The 22,337-nt window shown below is 37.5% G+C and overlaps 3 protein-coding genes and 2 long non-coding RNA genes across 9 annotated transcripts; 1 reads left to right on the top strand and 4 right to left on the bottom strand.

The window, feature by feature from the left end:
- Window positions 1-3,732: 3,732 nt before the first annotated feature.
- LOC133742394 (heat shock cognate 70 kDa protein 2-like) lies at window positions 3,733-6,312 on the bottom strand. Its single transcript, XM_062170052.1, has 2 exons — window positions 5,626-6,312; window positions 3,733-5,497 (listed from the first exon to the last, which is right to left on the bottom strand). Exons 1-2 carry the CDS (start codon window positions 5,849-5,851, stop codon window positions 3,858-3,860), a joined length of 1,866 nt encoding a protein of 621 aa, XP_062026036.1. The 5' UTR covers window positions 5,852-6,312; the 3' UTR covers window positions 3,733-3,857.
- A 25-nt stretch (window positions 6,313-6,337) lies between these two features.
- LOC133742396 (uncharacterized) lies at window positions 6,338-8,935 on the bottom strand. 2 transcript variants are annotated; one of them, XR_009862550.1, is made up of 4 exons: window positions 8,313-8,935; window positions 7,588-7,763; window positions 7,406-7,483; window positions 6,338-7,071 (listed from the first exon to the last, which is right to left on the bottom strand). It is a non-coding gene; the product is annotated as an uncharacterized LOC133742396 (long non-coding RNA). The 2 variants fall into 2 exon arrangements; XR_009862549.1 differs by having other exon boundaries at window positions 7,420-7,483.
- A 169-nt stretch (window positions 8,936-9,104) lies between these two features.
- Window positions 9,105-12,275, top strand: LOC133742395 (uncharacterized). 4 transcript variants are annotated; one of them, XR_009862547.1, is made up of 6 exons: window positions 9,105-9,401; window positions 9,687-9,772; window positions 9,894-9,989; window positions 10,489-10,716; window positions 10,831-10,926; window positions 11,783-12,275. It is a non-coding gene; the product is annotated as an uncharacterized LOC133742395 (long non-coding RNA). The 4 variants fall into 4 exon arrangements; XR_009862545.1 differs by having other exon boundaries at window positions 10,401-10,716; XR_009862548.1 differs by lacking the exon at window positions 9,894-9,989 and having other exon boundaries at window positions 9,107-9,401.
- Window positions 12,276-15,938: 3,663 nt separating this feature from the next.
- On the bottom strand, window positions 15,939-19,752 carry LOC133744845 (uncharacterized). Its single transcript, XM_062172877.1, has 6 exons — window positions 19,491-19,752; window positions 17,731-19,223; window positions 16,880-17,511; window positions 16,661-16,813; window positions 16,351-16,561; window positions 15,939-15,944 (listed from the first exon to the last, which is right to left on the bottom strand). Exons 1-6 carry the CDS (start codon window positions 19,750-19,752, stop codon window positions 15,939-15,941), a joined length of 2,757 nt encoding a protein of 918 aa, XP_062028861.1.
- On the bottom strand, window positions 19,684-21,158 carry LOC133742134 (uncharacterized). The gene is made up of 2 exons (XM_062169814.1): window positions 20,935-21,158; window positions 19,684-20,813 (listed from the first exon to the last, which is right to left on the bottom strand). Exon 2 carries the CDS (start codon window positions 20,726-20,728, stop codon window positions 19,769-19,771), a length of 960 nt encoding a protein of 319 aa, XP_062025798.1. The 5' UTR covers window positions 20,729-20,813; window positions 20,935-21,158; the 3' UTR covers window positions 19,684-19,768.
- Window positions 21,159-22,337: the final 1,179 nt, after the last annotated feature.

Here is a 22,337-nt window from a genome sequence, read left to right as displayed (position 1 = left end):
TGGATACATTTGATTAATTGCTTGTGTAATTATTTTTTTTTGAAATGATTGCTTGTGTAATTATTAACATTACTTTCATTTGCAAAAATAATGCGGTACAAACTTGTTGAGGGATGACTAACCAATCTGTAAACGAGGTCACTCAACTTTGTTGGTTAAATTGATTAAAGAGATTGGTGAGGTTGGTCCACGACGAAAAGGGCTCTGGTTTTCGATCCTCTAAAAGTTCATGTAGCTTCTGGGAGCATGATGGCGGAGAAGGTGGATTCCTACACTGGACCTACAGTAATCTCATCGTTTCTGATCATTCCTGGAGTCTTAAATCCGAGAGATATAAATTTGCTGCTTTGATACATCCAAAGCTATCCTTTTCTCTTTCAAATTGAATGGTTCAACAACCAAATTATAAACCATAACAACAATGAAGATGAGCAAAATGTAACTGAATTGAGGAAATCTCCTAGCTAGAGTGGTACAAGAGTTGAGAAGAAAAGACAAGGTCCATAAATCAAAAAGGGATAAATGGTGCAACAACCATACAAAAATAGTTTATACATTTATACACAAGCAGGGATCTCAGAACTTAATTATAATTAATGCTGCTCAACAACCTACAATAGTTGTACAAATTTTGGTTCGGCATTGAAAAAGTGTAAATACACAAAATCCAGTGTTATGCAGCACTCCGACCTTGTTTTGATGACAAGGTTTCTTTAGCAGTATAAGCAAGCAGTATTATAGCACTGTGTAATCACGACAGCATTCGTAAATCTCCTTACTCTAGTGTGATGCCAAGCCTTGTGTGTAATATATATATATATTTTTTTTGGATAAAGCCCTAGGCAAAGAGAAACAAATGAGCTATAATACAGAAAATAGTGGCTTCTTTAAAATTTAGAAAGATGAGAATGTCATTACACTCCACCTTGAGCTATACTCCTCCCTCCGGCTTCATCTGCCGCAAGATCAACTTGATTCCCTTTCTAGTCAGTTGCCTGACTAAACAATATAATCTCGTTAGATCAATGGTATAAGTACATCAATTCACATGTTTTGAAAGCCATTACAAATTCCAATATGCTTATGCAACACTAACGTAATAATGTAAACAGAAGCCAATATATGATAATTCAATAAGCCTAGTCTTCATATTCATATTAATTCAAAAGTAGGTTATGTTTTATGGAGTTTTCTGCAATGAATCAAAACAATTGTAGACCAAGAGATGCTGTAAGGTTAGCCGTGAGATTGATAAATATTTTGATCAAGTTCCTTGATTTGATATAATATTTTGATATAATGCCGTGTCGTATTAGATTCTATAATTTTCATATCGAATATAATAGTTTATGTCATGGATTTGATTTAAGTTGTTCAAATTTTGTTGTGTTAGTCATGGGGTTGATTGATTTTGATGAAAGCATTTAGCTTTATGAAAACTATGGTCATGTTAGTCATGGGTTTGTTTGGAACAGGTTTCGTTGCATATGAGTGTGTTTTTGTATGATTATGGTGGCTGTTTATCTGATGAACACTCTATTCCGGGCTTTGTTTCGGATTGATTGAACAAATAGTGCTTTTGGTAGTCAGAAAGTGTTGAGTTTTGTCTAGACCTTATAATTATCTATGAGCTTTTGGTTTCAGAAGGAAGGTTATCTTTCAGATCTCTGTGTTTTGTTTAGCATATGTCTGCAGTGTTTTGGTTTAACCAGGTTGTGTATCTATTCAATTTATAGGGCTGCTGCAACTGTGCTGTCGAAGAGACACGCTGACGGTTCATTGCCAATTGAAGAATTCCACATAGTACTTGAAGATCAGAGTGGGAAGAAAGTACAAATGGGATCGGAGACTGATCAACTGTATGATTTAATGAGGTTTCAGTAATTTCTGTTCTCAAGTTAGAAATATTTATGGGATGCAATCCCATTTTGAGTTTGAAGTCAGATTTGAAATGTTGTTTGACAGGGCAATCATGATGGGCCTGATGCTTCATACCAATAATTGGTTCACAGAAGAAAGAAGCTCCAAAGAAGAAGATGGATTCAACCAAAACCCTTACAAGTGTGCAGAAACAAAAGGTATCAAGGTTGATAATGTAATCTCCTGTAAGTTCAGAAACAAAATGACAGATTTCTAAAAAGAAATTCAAACCATAAATGATTAACATGATAACCTTTCCTCTCATGAAATCAAGATATAACATGAGAAGAATGCTGAATACTCAGACAAGTGGACAGAGAATGGCGCATTTGTATGCAGATGTAACCCTTTACATAAGTTCATGCGTTTACCAATTGCAGCATTTCAATTCAAAAGCCGCAATTGAAAATTGTAAAGAAATACCTGGTCGGGGAAGAAGCAGACTTGCTTGCATAAGGTAAGTTAGAGACACCAAAATGGTTGGAAGGGAGAAAAAAAAAAAAAGAAAAAAAAAAAAAGGAAGATCCTATGAAGGTGCAGGGCCACTTTGTCTAACCATTGTGTCTATTTAACAATGAGACCAACTTGTTTGAATACACAGCCACATCAAACCATATAACCCTTATACTATGATGTGAAATTTCAGATTGATGCTGTACATATACTGACCTAAGAATAAGGGAAAAAAAATATGTTTCCATGAACAAGAAAGAAAAAAATGTCGACTCCAATTGCATTACAGCATAACTAGCATAGGAATATGAGGAATAGAATACGATCAGCGATCAGTAATCTATCACGTATATGTAATTCATCATCACTAATGCTTCATTACAAGCATTTCTAAATTAGAGAGTTCACTGAACTTTGATAAGGAGCATTAGTTTATGTACACACCCTTTACATAATGCATTAGCCATTCAGCTTCATTTTCGAAAACCAATGTTCGGTAGAAGCTTTGAGTTCACGATTAACACTGAAAAGGGTTGGCCTGTTACAAATTCTCGAACTTCTACCCGAATCCAAAGCTTTATTAGAGACCATTCTCTAAAATTCCATATAGTCCTCAAGACTCGAGATCAACTACATATAATAGAATCAATAACCAAAAAATAATACACATGAAAGGAAAAGTGAACCTGTAGAGACTTGATAGCAGCAAAATAAAACATTCAGTTGTGGAGGATCTGCACAATGTCAAAAGAGAAGGGGATGAGGCAAAAACAAAACAGAGGTATTTTAGAATACTCTCATTGGTAATTTTTTTTCTTTCCCTTTTTCTTTTGAGTTTTGGAGTTTAAGGAACAAACACCACAACTTGGTTTCGAAGAAGGTAACATGCATCCACGAAAGGCAGCAAAGCAAAAAAAAAAAAAAAAAATATGCCTCAAACTTGGACTGTGACTAACCTCAAAACTTTCTATGTCTCTGGGTGATACTTCTTCTTATTCAGAGTAAGATCAAGGGCTCAAAATCGATCAACCCGATGGGACGATTGGGTTTCATCGAATAGTCTCGGTGATTCTCCTTCCTCAAGTTCTGGTTCCAAGTGGTGCGATACAGACTCATGAGATAGCCAGTAGCTTCAGAACTCAGGGGTTTTGATGAAGAAGATGCCGACCCTAAAAAGTGGTAGTAGTAGCAATAGCAATTGACATAATCGAGGCAGCAGGGATATATACCAAGAATTCCAGTATAATAAGAGAGAGGCACATCCATCTCATACAAATAAATATGTCTGATTGGAAAATGTTTTGAGACCAAATTCATTCATGTCACTCAGATCGAAAATAAAAATAAAAATCAAACCCTACAGTTAGGCATTTGAGCTACATACTATTCAAGACTAAATAGATTAGTAATGATTGAGATCTACTGCCGCAAAAAATAAACAGCTCCTTTCTTACTTCTTAGCGAATTCTAGTACGGCCAGCATCCTAGTTCATCTTAGGCCACATCGAATTGCAGAGGTTTTCAAGTTTTCTCATCTCATTCTCATAATTTTCACATTCAGCAAGTTTGTTCTCATTCTTATCAAGCCATCGCATAACCGTTTCAACTGCATCTACAATTTTTGTCTTGTCCACTTCGTTCAAATTTGGTAGGTTAGAAACTGTGTCCATCGTGTTAGATGCATAATCTTTCAATGCAAGCTTAGCCTCCATTTTCTTCTTATTCTCCCGATCCTCTAACTTGTACCTCTCTGCCTCCTTTATCATCTTCTCAATTTCTTCCTGTGATAGCCTGCCTTTGTGGTTATTGGTGAGTGTAATCTGGCTCCTCTTCCGCGTTGATTTATCCTTGGCAGAGACAACCATAATACCGTTGGCATCAATCTCAAAGCAAAGGGTGACCTGAGATGTTTCCCTTGGAGCAGGACGGATGCCTTTGAGATCAAATATACCCAGCAATCTGTTATCTTTAGCTACTCTGCTTTCACCCTCGTACACTTTAAACTCCATGCATACTTGTCCCGCTTCGACATTTGTCACATCTTTTTCTTTCTTAGTGGGGATGGTAGTGTTTCTTGGGACGACAACCTTCATCTCTCCATCAAAACGCTCTGCACCAAGGGAAAAGGGAGTGACATCCAACAAGAGCAAGTCCTGAACCTTCTCGATATTTTCTTCACCGTTCAAAATTACAGCTTGAATGGAGGCACCATATGCAACTGCTTCATCAGGATTGATACTTTTGCAAAGCTCCTTGCCATCAAATAAGTCTTGCAATAGCTGTTGTACCTTGGGAATTCTGGTAGATCCACCAACAAGAACAACATCATCAACAATGCTCTTGTCCATTTTAGCATCTCTCAAACATTGTTTCACAGGCTCCATACATTTGGAAAATAGATCCAAGTTGATCTCTTCAAATTTTGCTCTCGTTATAGTCGAGTGAAAGTCAATACCTTCGAATAAAGAATCAATCTCAATGGTGGTTTGCGTAGTGGAAGAAAGAGTTCTCTTTGCTCTCTCACAAGATGTTCTCAATCTTCTTAGTGCTGTGGCGTTATTACTAATGTCCTTTTCGTGCTTCTTTCGAAACTCTTGTACAAAATAGTTCACCATTCTATTATCAAAATCTTCACCCCCAAGATGAGTATCACCAGCTATAGCTTTCACCTCAAAAATACCTTCTTCAATCTTAAGAAGGGAAACATCAAAAGTACCACCACCAAGATCAAAAATAAGAACGTTTTTTCCAGCAATATTGGTGCCTTCTTTATCAAGACCGTAGGCAATGGCTGCAGCTGTTGGCTCGTTGATAATACGAATAACATTCATTCCTGCAATTACACCGGCATCCTTTGTAGCCTGACGTTGTAAGTCATTAAAGTATGCTGGGACAGTGATAACGACATTCTTTACCGTTGATCCGATGTAGGCCTCTGCTATTTCACGCATCTTATTGAGAACCATTGCAGATATCTCCTCAGCGGCAAACTGCTTTTTTTCATTCTTATAATTGATCATAATCATAGGTTTGTCCCCGACTCCACGAACCTCAAAAGGCCATAATTTCATGTCATTTTTGACATTTACATCACTAAATCTTCTTCCAATCAAGCGCTTTGCATCTAAAGAAAAACATAAAAAGTTAATATAAGTAACAAGTATGAAGAACAATAATGTACATCAAACGATTCAACATCACACTAATGAAACTACCATATTATATTTATGATAGAAAATATGAAGAACTTACCAAAAACAGTGTTGAAGGGGTTCGTTGAAACTTGGTTCTTGGCGGCATCACCAATTAAACGCCCAGTGTTTGTAAAAGCAACATATGACGGTGTTATTCTGTTGCCCTGATCATTGGTTATGATTTCAACGCGCCCGTGTTGCCAAACGCCAACGCATGAGTAAGTTGTTCCAAGATCGATTCCGATCGCTGGACCTTCGCCTTTTGCCGCCACAGCCATTGACATTTATTCGAGTACGTGTACAAAGGCAAAAAAAATTCACGTAATCGATGAATGTGATTTACTCCACTATATATAGATATTAAATTGATGATTCCGTTTGGGTCTCCATATAGCAAAAGGAATACTTTTTCACCAAACAAAGGAATCTGATTGACATTAGGAATCAAAGCAACGTCCTTGAAACAAACAATTATTATTATTATTATTTTTTGTGGACTAAATGAAAAAGAGAGGAATTGGTGACAAGTCAATATGTCTATTAGGATTGGAAACATAATCTGTACCATCAAACTAGGACGATATCACACAGCAAAGGAGTTTGGCCTATACGATGAGCCGAAGTGTTTCTTTGCTTCATGCTTGAGGGTTTACAATTGTTATCCTCACTGAATAAAAAAGAGAAAGACCTATCTTGCTTAGACTGTTGCCTTTATATGCGCAGGCAATTCTTTTTACAAAAGCCAGAACTAACACCAAAGAAGGGGGGGGGGGGGAATAAGGAAGAATAACATAAAAAGATGAATTTGCGAAGTCAGCTAGAGATCCATGTTATTATCATTCCATGATCTCTATAGAGAACCAGACCCAAAAAAAAATGATCTCTATAAAGAACGTTAGAAGAACAAAAGAAAGAACCCAGCTATCTTTTGCAACCAGGTATTGGATACTTGCACAGAAATGATGAACACAAACCTGCCATGATTCACCAAAACATATTTGTACCAAAAGGTTCTCATCGATATTGGTCAGCAATTTATAGCCACTGACTTCGGACTCAGGTCTTCCTAAGCTGCTTGCTGAAGACAATGTCTTCTGCACTCTGGAAACAAGTGCTGCAACGGGATACTTAGCTCATGAATATATCACAACTGGTCACTTCAATAAGAATTGTAGATCCATTTGGAGATACTGTCGTCCAAGTTATATAAGGGAAACTACAAGTCAACACTTTGATGCAACTGGCTGCAGATATCAAGAATTCGTCGACAAAACCTGAAAGGGCAATTCTAGAACCTGAAGCAGCTGCAACGGGAAATCCATTCAGGCAGCCACCAATCTGGTTCTATCGCCTCAACCTTTAAATCATTCTGGCCTCTTATGTACCTATCTTTAAAAGCTTCATGCAAATGCAAAACACCCAGGTTGAGTCGTGACAGTGCCGACTTTATTGCCAGACACTATCAATCACTACGGAAGTACGGAGCCAGAAGCAACATTCTGCTCTGCTTCAGAAGAAAATAATGGTAAGGCTTGTGATATTCAGAGCAAATAGAAATTTGAAAGTTAAGATTGATTAGCTTATCCTTTATCCTTGAAAAAGAAATCAAAGGAAACAACGCGTTTGTACGAGCTACATACTACTGTTTACAAACTTGACTAGACTATTTCAAACACATTAGAATCATCCCAAGTACAAATAACATGTCACAAAGACATAGAACTTGGGCCAAAAACTAACCAATTAAATTGAGAGGCAAGTATAATTTCCTAATAAGATAGAGATCTTGCAGTTATTAAATAACCAAGTATATTGTCAAGAAGGAAATAAATATGTACTTTTGGCATCTCACCGTCTGCAACACCATTTACTATTCTCCATGGAAGGTAATTCTGTTCATCTGTTTCTTTTGTCCCCTTCAACAAAATGTGGTGTAACGGAGATGGAAAAAAAGTTAACTTAACCAACAAGTGCAATGCTTAACTCTGCAAAGCAGCAAAGGGTTAAAAAAAAAACTCACATGTTGTATTAATCGGGGAGAGGCAATCCATCTAAGATCCATAACCACTGCCATCCAAAAGGCTTCCCACGTTAAGCTGACATGCGTAAACGAAATACACCAGCACCCCTGCTGACACTAGCAGACTCTGGTTCATCTGCAGAGGAGCCCTTCTCAGAGAGCTTTCCCCCATAACGCTGCCAACAATGCAAATAACAAGGAACAGTAGTTAAAACCATCCAAGAAAGTTCATATAGTATAAATATAGGAAAGGCAGACAATTACTACACAAAGCAATATGTCCAATGCCCAAAGATAGGGAATCTTGCGAGACTTATAAATCAGAAACATCAAACAAATGGCTCGGATCATATATCAAAAACATTTAAGCTAGAGTAGCAAGCATAGGGCATGACTTGATCGATACCAAACCAGTTACTATAATTGAGCTCTAAGCTATATAATTGGATGAGGCCAAACTCAACAAAACTTGGCAATGAAGAAACTCTTGTTCTCACAGAGTTTCTCTGGGTGATATGTCATGTTTTGCAGATGCATAATAAAACCAATAATGTCCTAATAGCCATTCCAACTTATTATTCATAAAGCACATGCAACCACATTTTCATCAGAACTAAATTTCTTACCTTGAAAATGAAAGTAGAAAAGCATATCCAATCAAAAACCGAAATAAAAGTAGCTTAATTAAGAGAAGCACATCTCTAGAGAGAACAACAGAAACTCACTACTTTAAGGTGCATATCTGCTGAGGTCTTGGGTTCACCAAACCTCCCTCCATACATCATTCACCAACAGACATTTGACTGTGTTCGGAGCCTGACCACTGCCCTGGACTTGAAGATCGAAGCCCCTGGCCCAACATTCTGTAATGTGGAAGGCTCCATAACAGGATTTACGAAATAGCAAGGAAAATTTTAGACACTGCATCCTCAGTGGCAGAACCAATATCTGACTCAGATGGAAATATGGGATGTAATTCCAAGAAATTCACTTTTCCGTGGTAAGAAAAAGTTTCTGAAACTATTCCAAAAAAAAAAATAGATTATTGAAGTTTCCGAAATATTATTTGTTTATGAAATTTGTCAGAGCTATACAATCTGAAACAGAGATGCAAATGAACCAAGTATATAGGAATCAATAATGATACAATAACCTCATACAAGTATAAGATCAACTAATACAGTACTATACAATCTGTTGCTCATTTTACTCAATTTAATAGTTATATATAGCACATTGAAATTAATTAGACTAATGTAAATACTGGCAGTCCAAATTTCTTCGTACGCTTATATATCATCTAATAGACGAATAAAAGTGAGTTGGAAATTAAAACTATGAGTTTAGGGAAAACTGAAGCATTCATATAGCTCAGGAGACCAAACACAATGCAGACAGAAGCTAAAGTATGAGTCTGATGAAAAATTAGGAAGCGTGAAAGAGGGACCTGTATGCACTATCTATAACTGGAGTGTCAAATAAATATATATCACAACATTCCTTAAAGCTTAACTTTGTGCTGCGAAACAGTTGGAATGAAGAGAAAAGCAAGGCTGCTGATCGTTCTACACTGCCCAAACAGTGTTCCAAATTGATTCACAGAATCAAGACAGAAGCAAGATTGGTCATAGGTCTAGACTTGCCCAACAGTGTTCGAAAGGGATTCACTGGACGATTACAATTCTACCCTGAATGCTTTGATATATAAGCAAAACGTCCAGCTTTCTTTTGTTTCCGGAACCCTCTATGAATATCAGCCTTTCAATCTGCCGACATCAGAAATATCCATCAGCGCCAACACCTATCAGAGCTTGGTAAAATTCTAATTCCATACAATCAGTGTAATATGATAAAGATTAATCTTTTTGTTAGATACCTATGATGATTTAGTTGAGTAATTTATGTTTGTATTTTTGTTTTTTGAACACCATTAAACTGAGCTTCTACTGATAATCTTATACAGAAATATCTCCCTGAAATCAAATACAAAAAGTTTCGTTTATGAATATGTTGGGATTTAAAACGTTTCTTTGAAGATACTTCTTTTCTTATTTGGTTTTGTTTGTTTACTTATTGTTTCACTTTACTGAAATTGACAGGAAGTTACTGATTCGGCGAAGCACAAGTAAAAGGCTTTGAATCTGGGTTTATTTGAGGGTCCCTACTCACAAAAGTTGCTCTCTAGGTTAGTCAATTAATTAAATTTGTGTTGTAGTTCAATTTCTAATCTCCTATCTCAGTTCAAATGAAATTTCTTTCTAACATTGAATCATTTTGAGAAACAAGTTCTTCTTTCTTTGTTTCAGCTATGTCTAAATGAATAAAGAACAAACTGACAGAGATCATTTTCTCAATTTCATGGCAATCAAATACAAAATACATGAAAACTCCATGACTAATAGGTATACTGTAACATGTAACTTGCTTTATATACTGTTTTAATTTTTTTTTTGTTCAAATACATGTCCTTTTATTTTATTTTTTTAATTTTTTTTTTAATGCTGGGACACTTCATATTTTCATACTATATGTGCTGGAGAGAGTTACAGATTTACAATTTATTGATTTTTGTTTTTCTTTCCATTAGCATTTTTCTGCAGTTTCTGACTTTCTGTGTTTCGAGCAAATATTGTGCAGGATTTCAGTATTCATAAGTGATTAACTGCACAAAACAGTTCTGTTTTCTCTTTTCGCAGAAAGATTACTGTTTAGTGTTGGGTGTTCTGCGAGTTTATAGTAAAACCTCAGTTGGTTTACACTCTAAACTGCAGAAGTATCCTAATCAATATTTCTTTGTTTTGTTTTGTATGCAGTACTTTGTGTTTTGTATCCAGTATTTTGTGTTCTGAAGTGCGTCAGTTTCTAACAAGAAGATTCGGTTGGTTTGCTTTATTCCTGTAGTGTATCAAGAGAAAGAGAAGAAGACACGTAATAAATCTGAGTTTGGCTTGGAGGCTTTGTTTGCTTGATCTTTAATAGCTATATTGATTTCAGTTGAATTATTTACTAATCTTTAATATTGTCATCAAGGCATAAGCGATGGAGGAACTTTCCAAGAATCTTAAGAAATAATTGAACAAACAAACCAACATATCGTAAACATAGACACAGCAAGATGCTTCGATAGGGGTAAGTGCATACTCTTTATTCCCCCACAGAGTTGTATCTCTGTTTGTACCATGACTCATAAACATGACAGCATTTGTTAGCTTTTGATCTCATTACCAACATCATTTTTTGCAGGAAATTGAAGCAAATGAGAAACATAGATACCAGCTCCAACTTGAGAAGGTCATTAGTAACAATGGCAACAAAACTATGAAAGTCTTTGCTTACAAGGTACGCCGATCTGTTTCTCTCTCTTCTATATCTCTCTAGGTTTTCTCTGTTTCTTTTGGTTGCATTGCTTTTTGATGTCAGTAGAAACTAGAACTTGAACAGAAGCTTGAATTTTCGAGTTTTCTTGATTCCTTGATTCAAATCACTATTGCTATCATTATTATTGGGTTCACATACTTTTCATTTTCCAGATTGTTTTCGTTTGCTATGGCTTTATCTTCAATCTGTTTAACTTGAATCAGCTTTCATTTCTACTATAGACTTGCTTGAGTGAAATATTGACAACTTCAGACTCTAAAATTATATCTGCCTTCTGTTTATTTCATAAACAGTTTGAACAACCTAACTTCAAGTTTGCATGATCTGCTCTTTCTATTCATGCTCTCTTACGCTTAATCTGACATTGCCTTTTTCCTGCTTTAATTTGCTTATATTTGTTTTCTATTGAAAGCATATCATTTGGCGTTAAACAATTTCAGTAACTTATTCTTTTTTTTTGTCTCATTCACTTTGCCTTTCATTCTTTCTACATTTGAATTCACTAATGACATTAATCTACTACTTCTGCATATAAACTATAGTCCTCCATCCCATCAAATTTCTTTGTTTCATCCATCATGCACATCTACTTCTGCAGACTGCCTTTATTTTTGCCTTGATTTTTAAGTATTGATGTTAACTGTCCTTACGTCACTGATACATCCACAAACACAAAGAAGCTGATTTTTGACATTGTATTGCCAGTAAAATTAAAAAAAAAAAAAAAAAACCAACTGTCATAAAATCTCCTGATTACCGACTGTGATCTGACTGTACAATACTGACAAAAACGATGGTATTGTTTTACCAATTGCAGGTATGTGCAATTGCAGATGGTACTGTATTCACGCTTTCACTGACCAATTGTGAAAAGAAAACTATGACAAATTGAAGTTGGAGATTGTCAAGAGAAACAGTATGAAGCTGTTAAGATTAACTTTCAATTCAAGCTTTCCAAAACAACAAGCTTGCAATACAAGAAAAGATTAGCAATGAAATTACAAGCTGTTTCAAGGTGTTGGAGTGTGAAGAAGACTGCTGCAAGTGAGAGAACAACAAGCTTGCAATACAAGAAAAGAATGAAATTACAAGCTGTTTCAAGGTGTTGGAGTGTGAGAAGAAGACTGCTGAAAGTGACCTTGAAACACCTTCTAATTTCATCACACTGAATTCAAATTATATTGTAAATATTATCATAAACTTTCAATTCTATAGAGAAATTTGTGTTAATTGATTGTTTAAGATTAAGGATCCTATCCTTAATATTATGTTCATCAAAGTTTCTTCATTTAGAATGGTTTCAATTGTTATTAAGAGTGAGTAAAGCAAATTGTTATTTATCTAAATTGAGCAAATTATTACTCATCTCGCAATGTAAATAAATAACATTGCATTCTAGATCGATTGACGATAAAATCCCGCAGCAACGCGCGGGCCTCATTCCTAGTTAATTCACAATAGATAGGCCTCTATATAGCACAACTAAATAGGCTTCTCAAGCACTACCTAATCGAGTTTCTCTTGGGTTAGTCATGCTCGATCAGCATTAATTCACAATAGATCGACAGCATCGATCTTATATTTCTTTGTAGAAACAAACATATATATTACATGAAATATATGTACTTAATTAACGGAAGAGCAATTACAGTAAGAAATCCATTAACTTTATTAATGGAAATGGAGAATTGATTTCCTTGTTTGCTTCCTTTGAGCAATTCGAAGGACTGACGACAGAGCTAGATAAAAGGGCATCTGAATCTGATGCCTTTGAACACAAGAAAAAATTTCGAGACCCCAACTTCTCATCTTCCTTCAAACCGGCCTGTAGTAACCCAAAATCTTTCATTTAAAACTGTCACCACAAAAGGGCTAACATTTAAGACCATAGCAGCAAATCAACTGCGGACCCCCCAAACAAGGCCTATAAGGGAAAGAAGGAATAGCAATGACAAAACCACAAAGCAGTTCACAAGAAAAACAGAAATCAGCCATTCGTTGTAGGGCTTGTTTGGTGGGTAGCAGTTGATTTGCTCCCATGGTTTCCAATCTTCGAGAGCTCAGGATAAAGGAGAAGAAGGAAATAGTGGATGCAGTTGAAAGTGTGATTCTACGGCGGGGGGTAAAGATAATTGGGTTTGATCCATCCATTTATAAGTAATATTGTTTTTTGTCACTTTATTAGAATTTTCTCTCCTTCATAATTCTCATTGGCTGTAATCAATTCAATTGCCATGTAAAAGGCTTTAACTATGCCCCAAAATGCCATATGATATAAATTCCTGTTGCTAAAAACAGAATCAAGTTGCAACTCGATACGATTGTCCAAAATGGAGATAGAAGAGGGCCAATTTGATATACTTAAGAGGAATTAATTCATTTGAACCTGCCAAACCCAGAAAGAATGAATTCACACCCTTCCTATACAAACGATTTCTTCGTGATCGAGAGTCAGAGAGAGCAGATGAGGGTACTCAGTTCAAGAGAGAGACCACTTCTACATGAAGATCATGTGAGATCATTGGTCTACTAGTCATAAAAATATTGTGAGGAAGTGGTCTACTCCACATTATGCCATTTTATGCATGAATCAACTAGGCTTGTCCTAGACGTTTCATGTCGAATCATTGAAAAAGAACCTGAGAATTCTATATAAACAACCGAAACATGCATAGAATAAATTTACTACATCTACTCACAATATTGTATGCATTTACTGCACTAGAGTTTTTGCTTCATCATCCTAAGTTCCCTCCCTTCCAAGTTCCAATCAGGGTAATGGCACCAAACACACAGTACCAACTTGAAAACTCAATATGGAAATTGCTTTCAGTTTCCCCTTTTTTAGGTTTTTTTGTTGGTGTTGTTGTTTCTGGTGTTGATTTCCTTGATTCAAACTTGAAACGGACGCATAATTTCTAAATCCTAAACTCACGATAGAGGCGATAAATGCGTAAGATATTATGAGTTGATGTCGTGCATTTTATGCTTGTCTTGATGATTTAGAGAGACTTCCCTAGCCACTTAAACTATTATACTTGAATTATTTATGGGAATCCTTACAACAAAATTAAACTTTTTTATTAGCCATTTCTATCGTCCATGTAACCACCACCCTATCAAGGTCCTCATATATAATTCACGTAGAATCATTTCAAAGAACTTGGAGAATTCTATATAAACCATCGGGAAAAACAAAGAAAATTCACAACATCCGGCCACTACAATTTTACACAACTAAAGTTCTTTTTTTTGCTCCAAAATGATGTGTTCCAGTATTGAACTAAAGAGAAAGAAGCCATCATCAGCCGGTACCAATCCAAACAAGAATCCCAAGTATGATCCTGAGACGAAACAGAAGACTATAGACAAAGAGCAAACAAGGAGTATTTGGATCATTCTTGGGATCCTAGTTTGGATACAGATCGACTTGGTGCTGGCTGATGTATCGCTTTCTCTTTAGTTGTAGTAGTGTAACTCATCATCAGGAAGACAAAAATAAGAAGTAAAGCAAATCAGGGGTAATGGAGAAAAATTTAGAGGACACCAAGCAAGAGCAATATATTGGGTCAGAGCTAAAATGAATATCAGCTGTGTCTGTGATGCATAAGCTGCATGAGAATAAACATTGGCAAGCGGGACAAGGCTCAAACTGGATCTAGAATCTTTGCAAGAGTAGAGAGTCAGAACAAAGAAATTGAAGCAAAACAACGGGAAGAGGAGAATGCAGGACTAGCTACAAGCCCAAATTTCACAACTTGAATTGATATTAAAAGACTGGGAAGCTAATCGAACTTTCTGTTTTAACAAAGAAACTTGAGGATAACAAGCACAGATGAATAATTTGTTAGTGGACATTGATTCTTTGGGTGCCCGAAAGTTGAATTGGAATTGCATATATTACGTAAAGCTGATTAAGCATCATCTCTGGTAGAGGGGTGTGATTTGCAAGTACATGTTGAGAATGAAACTCGAGAACACAATTTGTCCATATCACAGTCAAGATTAAGATTTCTCAATTCCAAAATGAATCAAAAAACACCTACTTTAAAGTTTAAACCATTTCTTGCAAAAGATACAAAAACAAACCAAGTGCTTTTGAAGTTTTGAAAGCCAAAGAGGGTTTGCCTTGTTTGCATCATGTGCTCCCTTGATCAACACTTTAAAAGTTTAAATACGACCAAACTAAAAGCACACATATAAACAGATATATGACCAGAGTATACAGGTTAATAAACGCTGAAACACTCAAACAGAACTTATTTAAATGAAAGAAAATGTAATTCCCCTGAATCACAAAGTGAGCTACAACTTCACTTTCACTAGGATATGAGAATAATACAATTCAGAATTGAAATGCTTACTACAGGTTTCATATTATCAAACTGTATTGTTATGGCTATGAAAGCTCCAGCATGGTCATGGATAGGCTTGTTCAGCTAAATAAGGTTAAAATATCAAGATGCTCTCCAATAAGCAAGCAGTTCAGTCAGCTGGTGCAATACACATATTCCATACAGCACGAGGGAAATCGATGAACAGTAGAACCACAATGCAATAAATTGAACAGAAATGAAAATTCCAATTCATTAGAGAGGTCTCAAAATTATTACATTGTTTTTCAATTCCTGATAATTACATCAAGCTAATTACTAAATGCCCAAGTAGGTTGTACCTAGATGCTTTTCATTACATAAGTCTCTGCTATATCAAAATTCATAGATCTCCACCTGTAACCAATCTCCCTTTTCTTTCTTCCCCGCTTTGAAGACTTTGAAAACGGTACTGAGAAATGTCAACCTTACAGTTTAGCTAATATCATACACCCGTGCAAGGTAATGTAGAAAATAAGAATTCGGTGTTTGTTTGTTATGCTTCGATAATATTCATCTCCAAAAATAGGAGGTATATAAAGAGATACAAGAGTAGTCCTAATAGGAAAAGATCTTCTACAATTATACAGAAAATATAATCTACATCTACAAGGAAAGTAAATATTTACAGAATATTCTACACTCCCCCTCAAGTTGGTGCATAGATGTCAATCATGCCCAACTTGTCAATCGAGTTGTCAAACACTTTCCTTGACACTCCTTTCGTAAGAACATCTGCTAACTGATCTTCTGTATACACAAAAGGGAAACGGATGATTTTCCTGTCCAAGTTTTCCTTAATGAAATGTCGATCTACTTCCACATGCTTAGTCCGGTCATGCTGAACAGGATTATGAGCAATTTCAATAGCAGACTTGCTATCACAATGCAAATCCATAGGCTTCTTGAGCTTAAAACCCAAATCTTTCAACACATTACGAATCCACAACATCTCACAGACTCCATGTGCCATACCTCGAAACTCAGCTTCAGCACTTGACCTTGCAACAACCTTCTGTTTCTTGCTACGCCAAGTCACAAGGTTTCCTCCAACAAAGGTAAAATACCCAGATGTAGACCGTCTGTCCGTCTTATCACCAGCCCAGTCTGCATCTGTGTAACCCACAACCTCCAACTCTTCCTTTTTTTCAAACAACAAACCCCTTCCAGGTGCCATTTTAAGATATCTCAAAATACGATACACTGCATCCATATGATCTTCACTAGGACAATGCATAAATTGACTGACCACACTCACAGCATAAGCAATATCAGGCCTAGTATGAGAAAGATAAATAAGTCTTCCTACTAGACGTTGGTACCTTCCTTTATCAGTTGGAACCTGATCCGGATAGATGGCGAGGTTGTGATTCATCTCGATCGGTGTCTCAATAGGGTTACAGTCAAGCATTCCGGTCTCAGTTAGCAAGTCAAGTACATACTTACGTTGGGACAAAGAAATCCCCTTCTTAGACCTTGCAACTTCAATTCCAAGAAAGTACTTCAATTGCCCAAGGTCCTTCATCTCAAATTCATTAGACAAATAGTCCTGTAGAGCCTCCATCTCTTTTGGATCATCTCCTGTGACAATCATATCATCAACATAGACTATTAGTGCGGTAATCTTACCCTGACTACGCTTGATGAACAAGGTGTGATCCGAGTTGCTCTGTCTATACCCGAACACCTTCATAGATTTGGAGAACCTTCCAAACCACGCTCTAGGAGACTGCTTCAAACCATATAGAGACTTCTTCAACTTACAAACCTTGCCAGTATCGCAAGGCATACTTTTGACTCCCGGCGGCATGTCCATATACACTTCTTCCTCCAAGTTTCCATTAAGGAAAGCATTTTTCACGTCAAATTGATGTAGAGGCCAATCTTTAGTTGCTGCAAGTGAAATCAAGATCCGAACAGTATTGATCTTTGCCACAGGGGCAAATGTCTCTTCATAATCAATTCCATAGCGTTGGGTGTACCCTTTGGCAACTAACCTTGCTTTATACCTGTCAATACTCCCATCCGCTTTAAGTTTTACAGTAAACACCCATCGACATCCAACAGTCTTCTTTCCCGCCGGCATAGTCACAACATCCCAAGTCAAGTTTTTCTGCAAGGCCTTTAATTCTTCATTCATCGCTTGAGTCCACTTAGGATCTGCCAAAGCATCCTGTACACTACTAGGAATAGATACAGTGGATAATTGATCAACAACAAGTGCATGTGACCCAGACAACCTATGGTTAGACATGTAATTAGCTATAGGATACTTAGCTTTGGTTTTGATGTCTGGCTCATATTGTTTCTTAGGAATACCCTTGGTAACCCTCTGTGATTTCCTAGGCTCAATATTATCTACCCCAGATGATTCATTCGAAATTAAAGGTACCTGAGGAAGAACATTCACAGCAGATTCTTCGGTTGACGATGTAGAGAGGGGGAAGAACTCTGATAGATGAGGACGTATTAAAGTATCTTTTGTGCTTTTCTCGCAGGTAGCGGGTCCCGTTGGTAATGGTCCATCGCTGGGACTACAGGACTTTCTGTTGGCAGCATCTTTACTAGTCTCGCAGGTAGGGTCCACGGCAATCTGTCGGCTGGAGCAATAAGGTCGGCTGGAGCCAAAAACTTGTTCTTCTGAGGGCCCCACGGGCTCATCAATATGTCCACTTCCTTTACCTCCCAACACGGGACCACCTCCATCCATTTGTCCACCTTCTTTATTTTGTATCACGGCACCTTCACCTTCTCTCTCTCCCATCCGTATACTTTCTTCTCCTGTGGTCCCATGATGACTTTCTTCTCCTGTGGTCCCATGGTGAGCTTCTCTCTCTCCCATCCATGCACTTTCTTCTCCCATCCGTGCACTTTCGTTCCCTGCCGACCCCACAGTGAGTTCACCTCCAGCAGGTCCTTTTTCGTTTTCTGCTACTTCTTTTTCTTTTCGTTCGTTTTCTTTTCCTGCCCCATCGCTGTCAACTCCAAATCTTGACTCCAAAGCTTCTAATTCTTCGAATTCTTCAAATGCAAACAAATCCCGAGGATTTCCTTCACAATCTCTCTCCCCCTGAAGGGAAGACTCTGAACCTCCCCCTAAATAATAAGGCTCAGATTCGCGAAACGCAACATCAAGAGAAACATACATAGTGCCAGTAACAGGATCATAACATCGATAACCCTTTTGGAAATCCGCATAACCAACAAATATACACTTACGGGCACGAGGATCAAGTTTACTGCGTTGAGGCTTGGGAATATGAACATAAGCTACACATCCAAACACACGAGGTTCAAGGTTTGGTAGGGATGGAAGTGACAGAAGTTGCTGAAGTTTCTGATGAGGATTTTGAAATTCAATGACCCGAGAAGGAGTACGATTAATGAGGTAGGTGGCGGACTTCACAGCTTCTCCCCAATATTCACGGGGCACATGCATGCCAAACAATGAGGCACGGACAACTTCAAGTAACTGTCGATTCTTTCTTTCTGCCAATCCATTCTGTTGAGGAGTATAGGAGTTGGAAGTCTGATGTCGAATTCCATGGGATTGCATAAACTCCTGCATAGGGCCATTAACATACTCTCCACCATTGTCAGATTGAAAAATACGAATAGACTGTTGGTACTGTGTAGACACCATTTTATGAAAATCTTGGAACATGTAACACACATCACTCTTGTTCTTTAATAGAGATACCCAAGTCATACGAGTGCAATCATCAATAAAAGTCACATAATACCGAGCTCCAGAAAAAGAAGGGATCTTAGCAGGACCCCAGACATCCGAATGAATCTTCATAAAGGGAATGGGACTTTTATTAAGACTAGGTGAATACGAAATTCTATGACTCTTAGCCAGTTCACATACATCACAACGAAAATCTGAATCACTGACAACCGAAAACAAATGAGGTTGTAGTTTCTTAAGATAACTAAAAGATAGATGACCCAAACGGCGATGCCACAGCCACACTATTTCCTTAGCATTCTCCACTGTATTGACCTGATTCACTTGTCCGAACAACTGTTGCTCTCCGTTCTCTGTCAGATCCAAGTAGTAGAGTTTCCCCTTTCTAACACCATAACCAAGAATCCGCCGAGTCAGAATGTCCTGAAACACGCAGAAAGAGGGATAAAAGGTCACAATACATGCTAGTGCTAGAATAATTTGGCCAACAGATAAGAGATTATATGCCAAAGAGGGAACAACCAACACAGAATCAAGGGTTAATGTATCAGATAAGACAACAGAACCTTCTCCGGTAACCGGAGTGGGAGTACCATCAGCAGTAGAAACAATATTTTGAGAAGAGGGTTTTAGCTTTTCTAAGAGACTAGGATCATTAGTCATATGGTCAGATGCACCTGTATCAATTATCCAAGAACTATTCATAGACACCTTACCCTTCATACCTGACTGGGCTGCATTAGCGGAGGCCAGTAGATGGTTGTGTTTCCTCTGTAGTAGCCACGGCAGCTTTTCCAAGGTTCTTTCGCGGTTTCTTAGTGAAATCCCACCAATCAGGGTAGCCAATCACTTCATAGCACCGTTGCCTGCTATGACCCAAATCTCCACAGACCGGACACTTTGTATTTGCATATGGATTTGCTTTACCTGGAGGGCGACGTGGAGGAGTTGAGAATCTTGAGGAAGGACCATGTTGACGTTGGACAACCATGGCAGAGGATTCAGAAGCATGTCCCATTGCCTGCCTCTCAGAATGCACCTTTCGAACATATGCATAGCTTTGCTCCAAGTCGAATTTTGGGTCTTTGCGCAAAATCTCACCACGGACTTGATCATACTCTGAATCGAGTCCACTCAGAAACATATGAACTCGCATTCGTGCCATAACATTGGTCTCTTGAACAACTGCAGCCACTGTGTTATTTTGAGAGGCCATACGCTGATCAATTTCCTGAAACATTCCCACCAATTCATTGTAGTAGGTAGGAAGAGTCCGGCCATTCTGTTTTGCTCCAAAACACTTCTTATTTAATTCAAAAATCCTGGTTTCATCAGAATCATCATAAAAAGTCTTCTCAACAGCTTCCCACACATCTTTGGCTGTCGGGAGTCGGATATACCGATTCATGAGTGATGGCTCCATAGAATCAATTAACCAACTCTTCACTTTTTCATTCTCTGTGGTCCAAATTTCAAATTCAGTAGAATCTACATTTGGTGCAGCTTTAGCTCCAGTAAGGTAGCCAACCTTTCCTCGTGCTCCGATCCTCATCTTCATAAGAGGTGCCCATATTGTGTAGTTGGATTCATTCAAGACAACGCCCGTTGGAAACGCTGAGTTATCTTGAGCTGTGGTATGATAATGATTGATGATTGGTGGCATGTTGTGGAGTGCAAGAGTTGCAACATCATCCTCCATTTAGCAGAAAAGAGAAGCTTGCACGTGATAAACAAAAGTGACAGCAGAACTTGTTGGCTAGGATGGCTACGGCTTGGCTTGTTGGCTGCAGCAAAATTGTCAGTGGGGCAGGACCAAATAATGGTGCAGCAGAGGTCTTGTCGGCTGGTGTTCAATCAAACAAAAAAGTGCCCAGCAACTTTTAATTAAACAAGGGGGTACGGCACCTTTTAATTAAACAAAAGGTGTGGCAATTGATGGTGACCTTCAAGACTTATTTCGAACTTCAAGGTTTGGGTGTTTTTCGGCTTTCGATTTCGGGTTTCAAAGTACGGTGCAAGTTCACAGGATTGAACCTGCTCTGATACCAAGTAGAAAATAAGAATTCGGTGTTTGTTTGTTATGCTTCGATAATATTCATCTCCAAAAATAGGAGGTATATAAAGAGATACAAGAGTAGTCCTAATAGGAAAAGATCTTCTACAATTATACAGAAAATATAATCTACATCTACAAGGAAAGTAAATATTTACAGAATATTCTACAATGTCCCTCTGGCGCATCTGCAGGAACGTGCTCTGTTCCTAGCAGCCTCTCTTCCTTGTTTAAAGTTCAAAATTTTAAACTGATTAAAGATGGTATGTATGTTAGCAGTGATTTTCACTGCGAGGCAGAAGCTCTTAGAGCAGGGCTGTTACTGGCTATCTACCAAGGGTGGAAGGAGGTTGAACTGGAGAGTGACTCTTCTATTTTGGTGAATGCGTTGAATCATAATGGGGAAGTTCTTTCAGAGATTAGTTGAATTATTGATGATTTTAATGGATTATGTTCATGCTTTTGATGTTATTGTAAATCGACACATTTTTAGATAAGCAAATAGCCAAATAGTGTGGCAGATAGATTAGCTTACTTTGCTAGTTTGACCATATATAATATTGACCTCACTTTAGATGAGTCTCCTGGTTTCATACAGAATGTGCTCTATGAGGATTATTATATAGCTTCAAACACTCGGAGTACATGTATTACGTCCCTAGTGTGTCAAACTATTAATAATAATAATAATATGGGTGTGGGGATGAGCCTCTAGCTTGATTATGTTACAAACTCCTTTATCAAAAAAAAAAAAAATGGTATGTATGTATTAAGCATCAATGCTTATTAATAATTTTCAAGTAGTTTTCCTAAAGTAACTTTTGGTATATTTAGTTTGCTAAAGTAATTTGGTATACCAGTTTCCTAAAGGAACTTACTACTTACACTACATGATCGATTAGGATTGTTTCAAACCCGATTTTGAGTCTGCAATAAACTCGGGGAGAAATTACATAAATGCCCTCAATTTTCCTAAAAATGTTAATCAACTTTAATAATTTTCCTTAATCATGGCCTACTTGCCCTGCCCGAGAGATTTTTACGTAGGACAAATGTACCACGTGGTTGGTAGGGCTGCCCAATCAGTAAACATGCAATGGGGTATTTTGAGTATTTCATTTTAATAAATAAGGATAGTTTCGAAACACATTTAAAATTTTCTGGGTTTTGATTGGACTGCCCTACTGCCACGTGGCACGTTTGGTCTATATAAGAATTTCTCTACCCTCAAATGTAGTGATGGACCCCACCCGCT

The sequence above is a fragment of the Rosa rugosa genome, chromosome 4 (genome assembly GCF_958449725.1).
Source record: "Rosa rugosa chromosome 4, drRosRugo1.1, whole genome shotgun sequence".
Lineage (NCBI taxonomy): Eukaryota > Viridiplantae > Streptophyta > Magnoliopsida > Rosales > Rosaceae > Rosa > Rosa rugosa.
The sequence above is the reverse complement of the archived record's forward strand: the minus strand, read 5'-3'. Positions and strand labels throughout refer to the sequence as shown.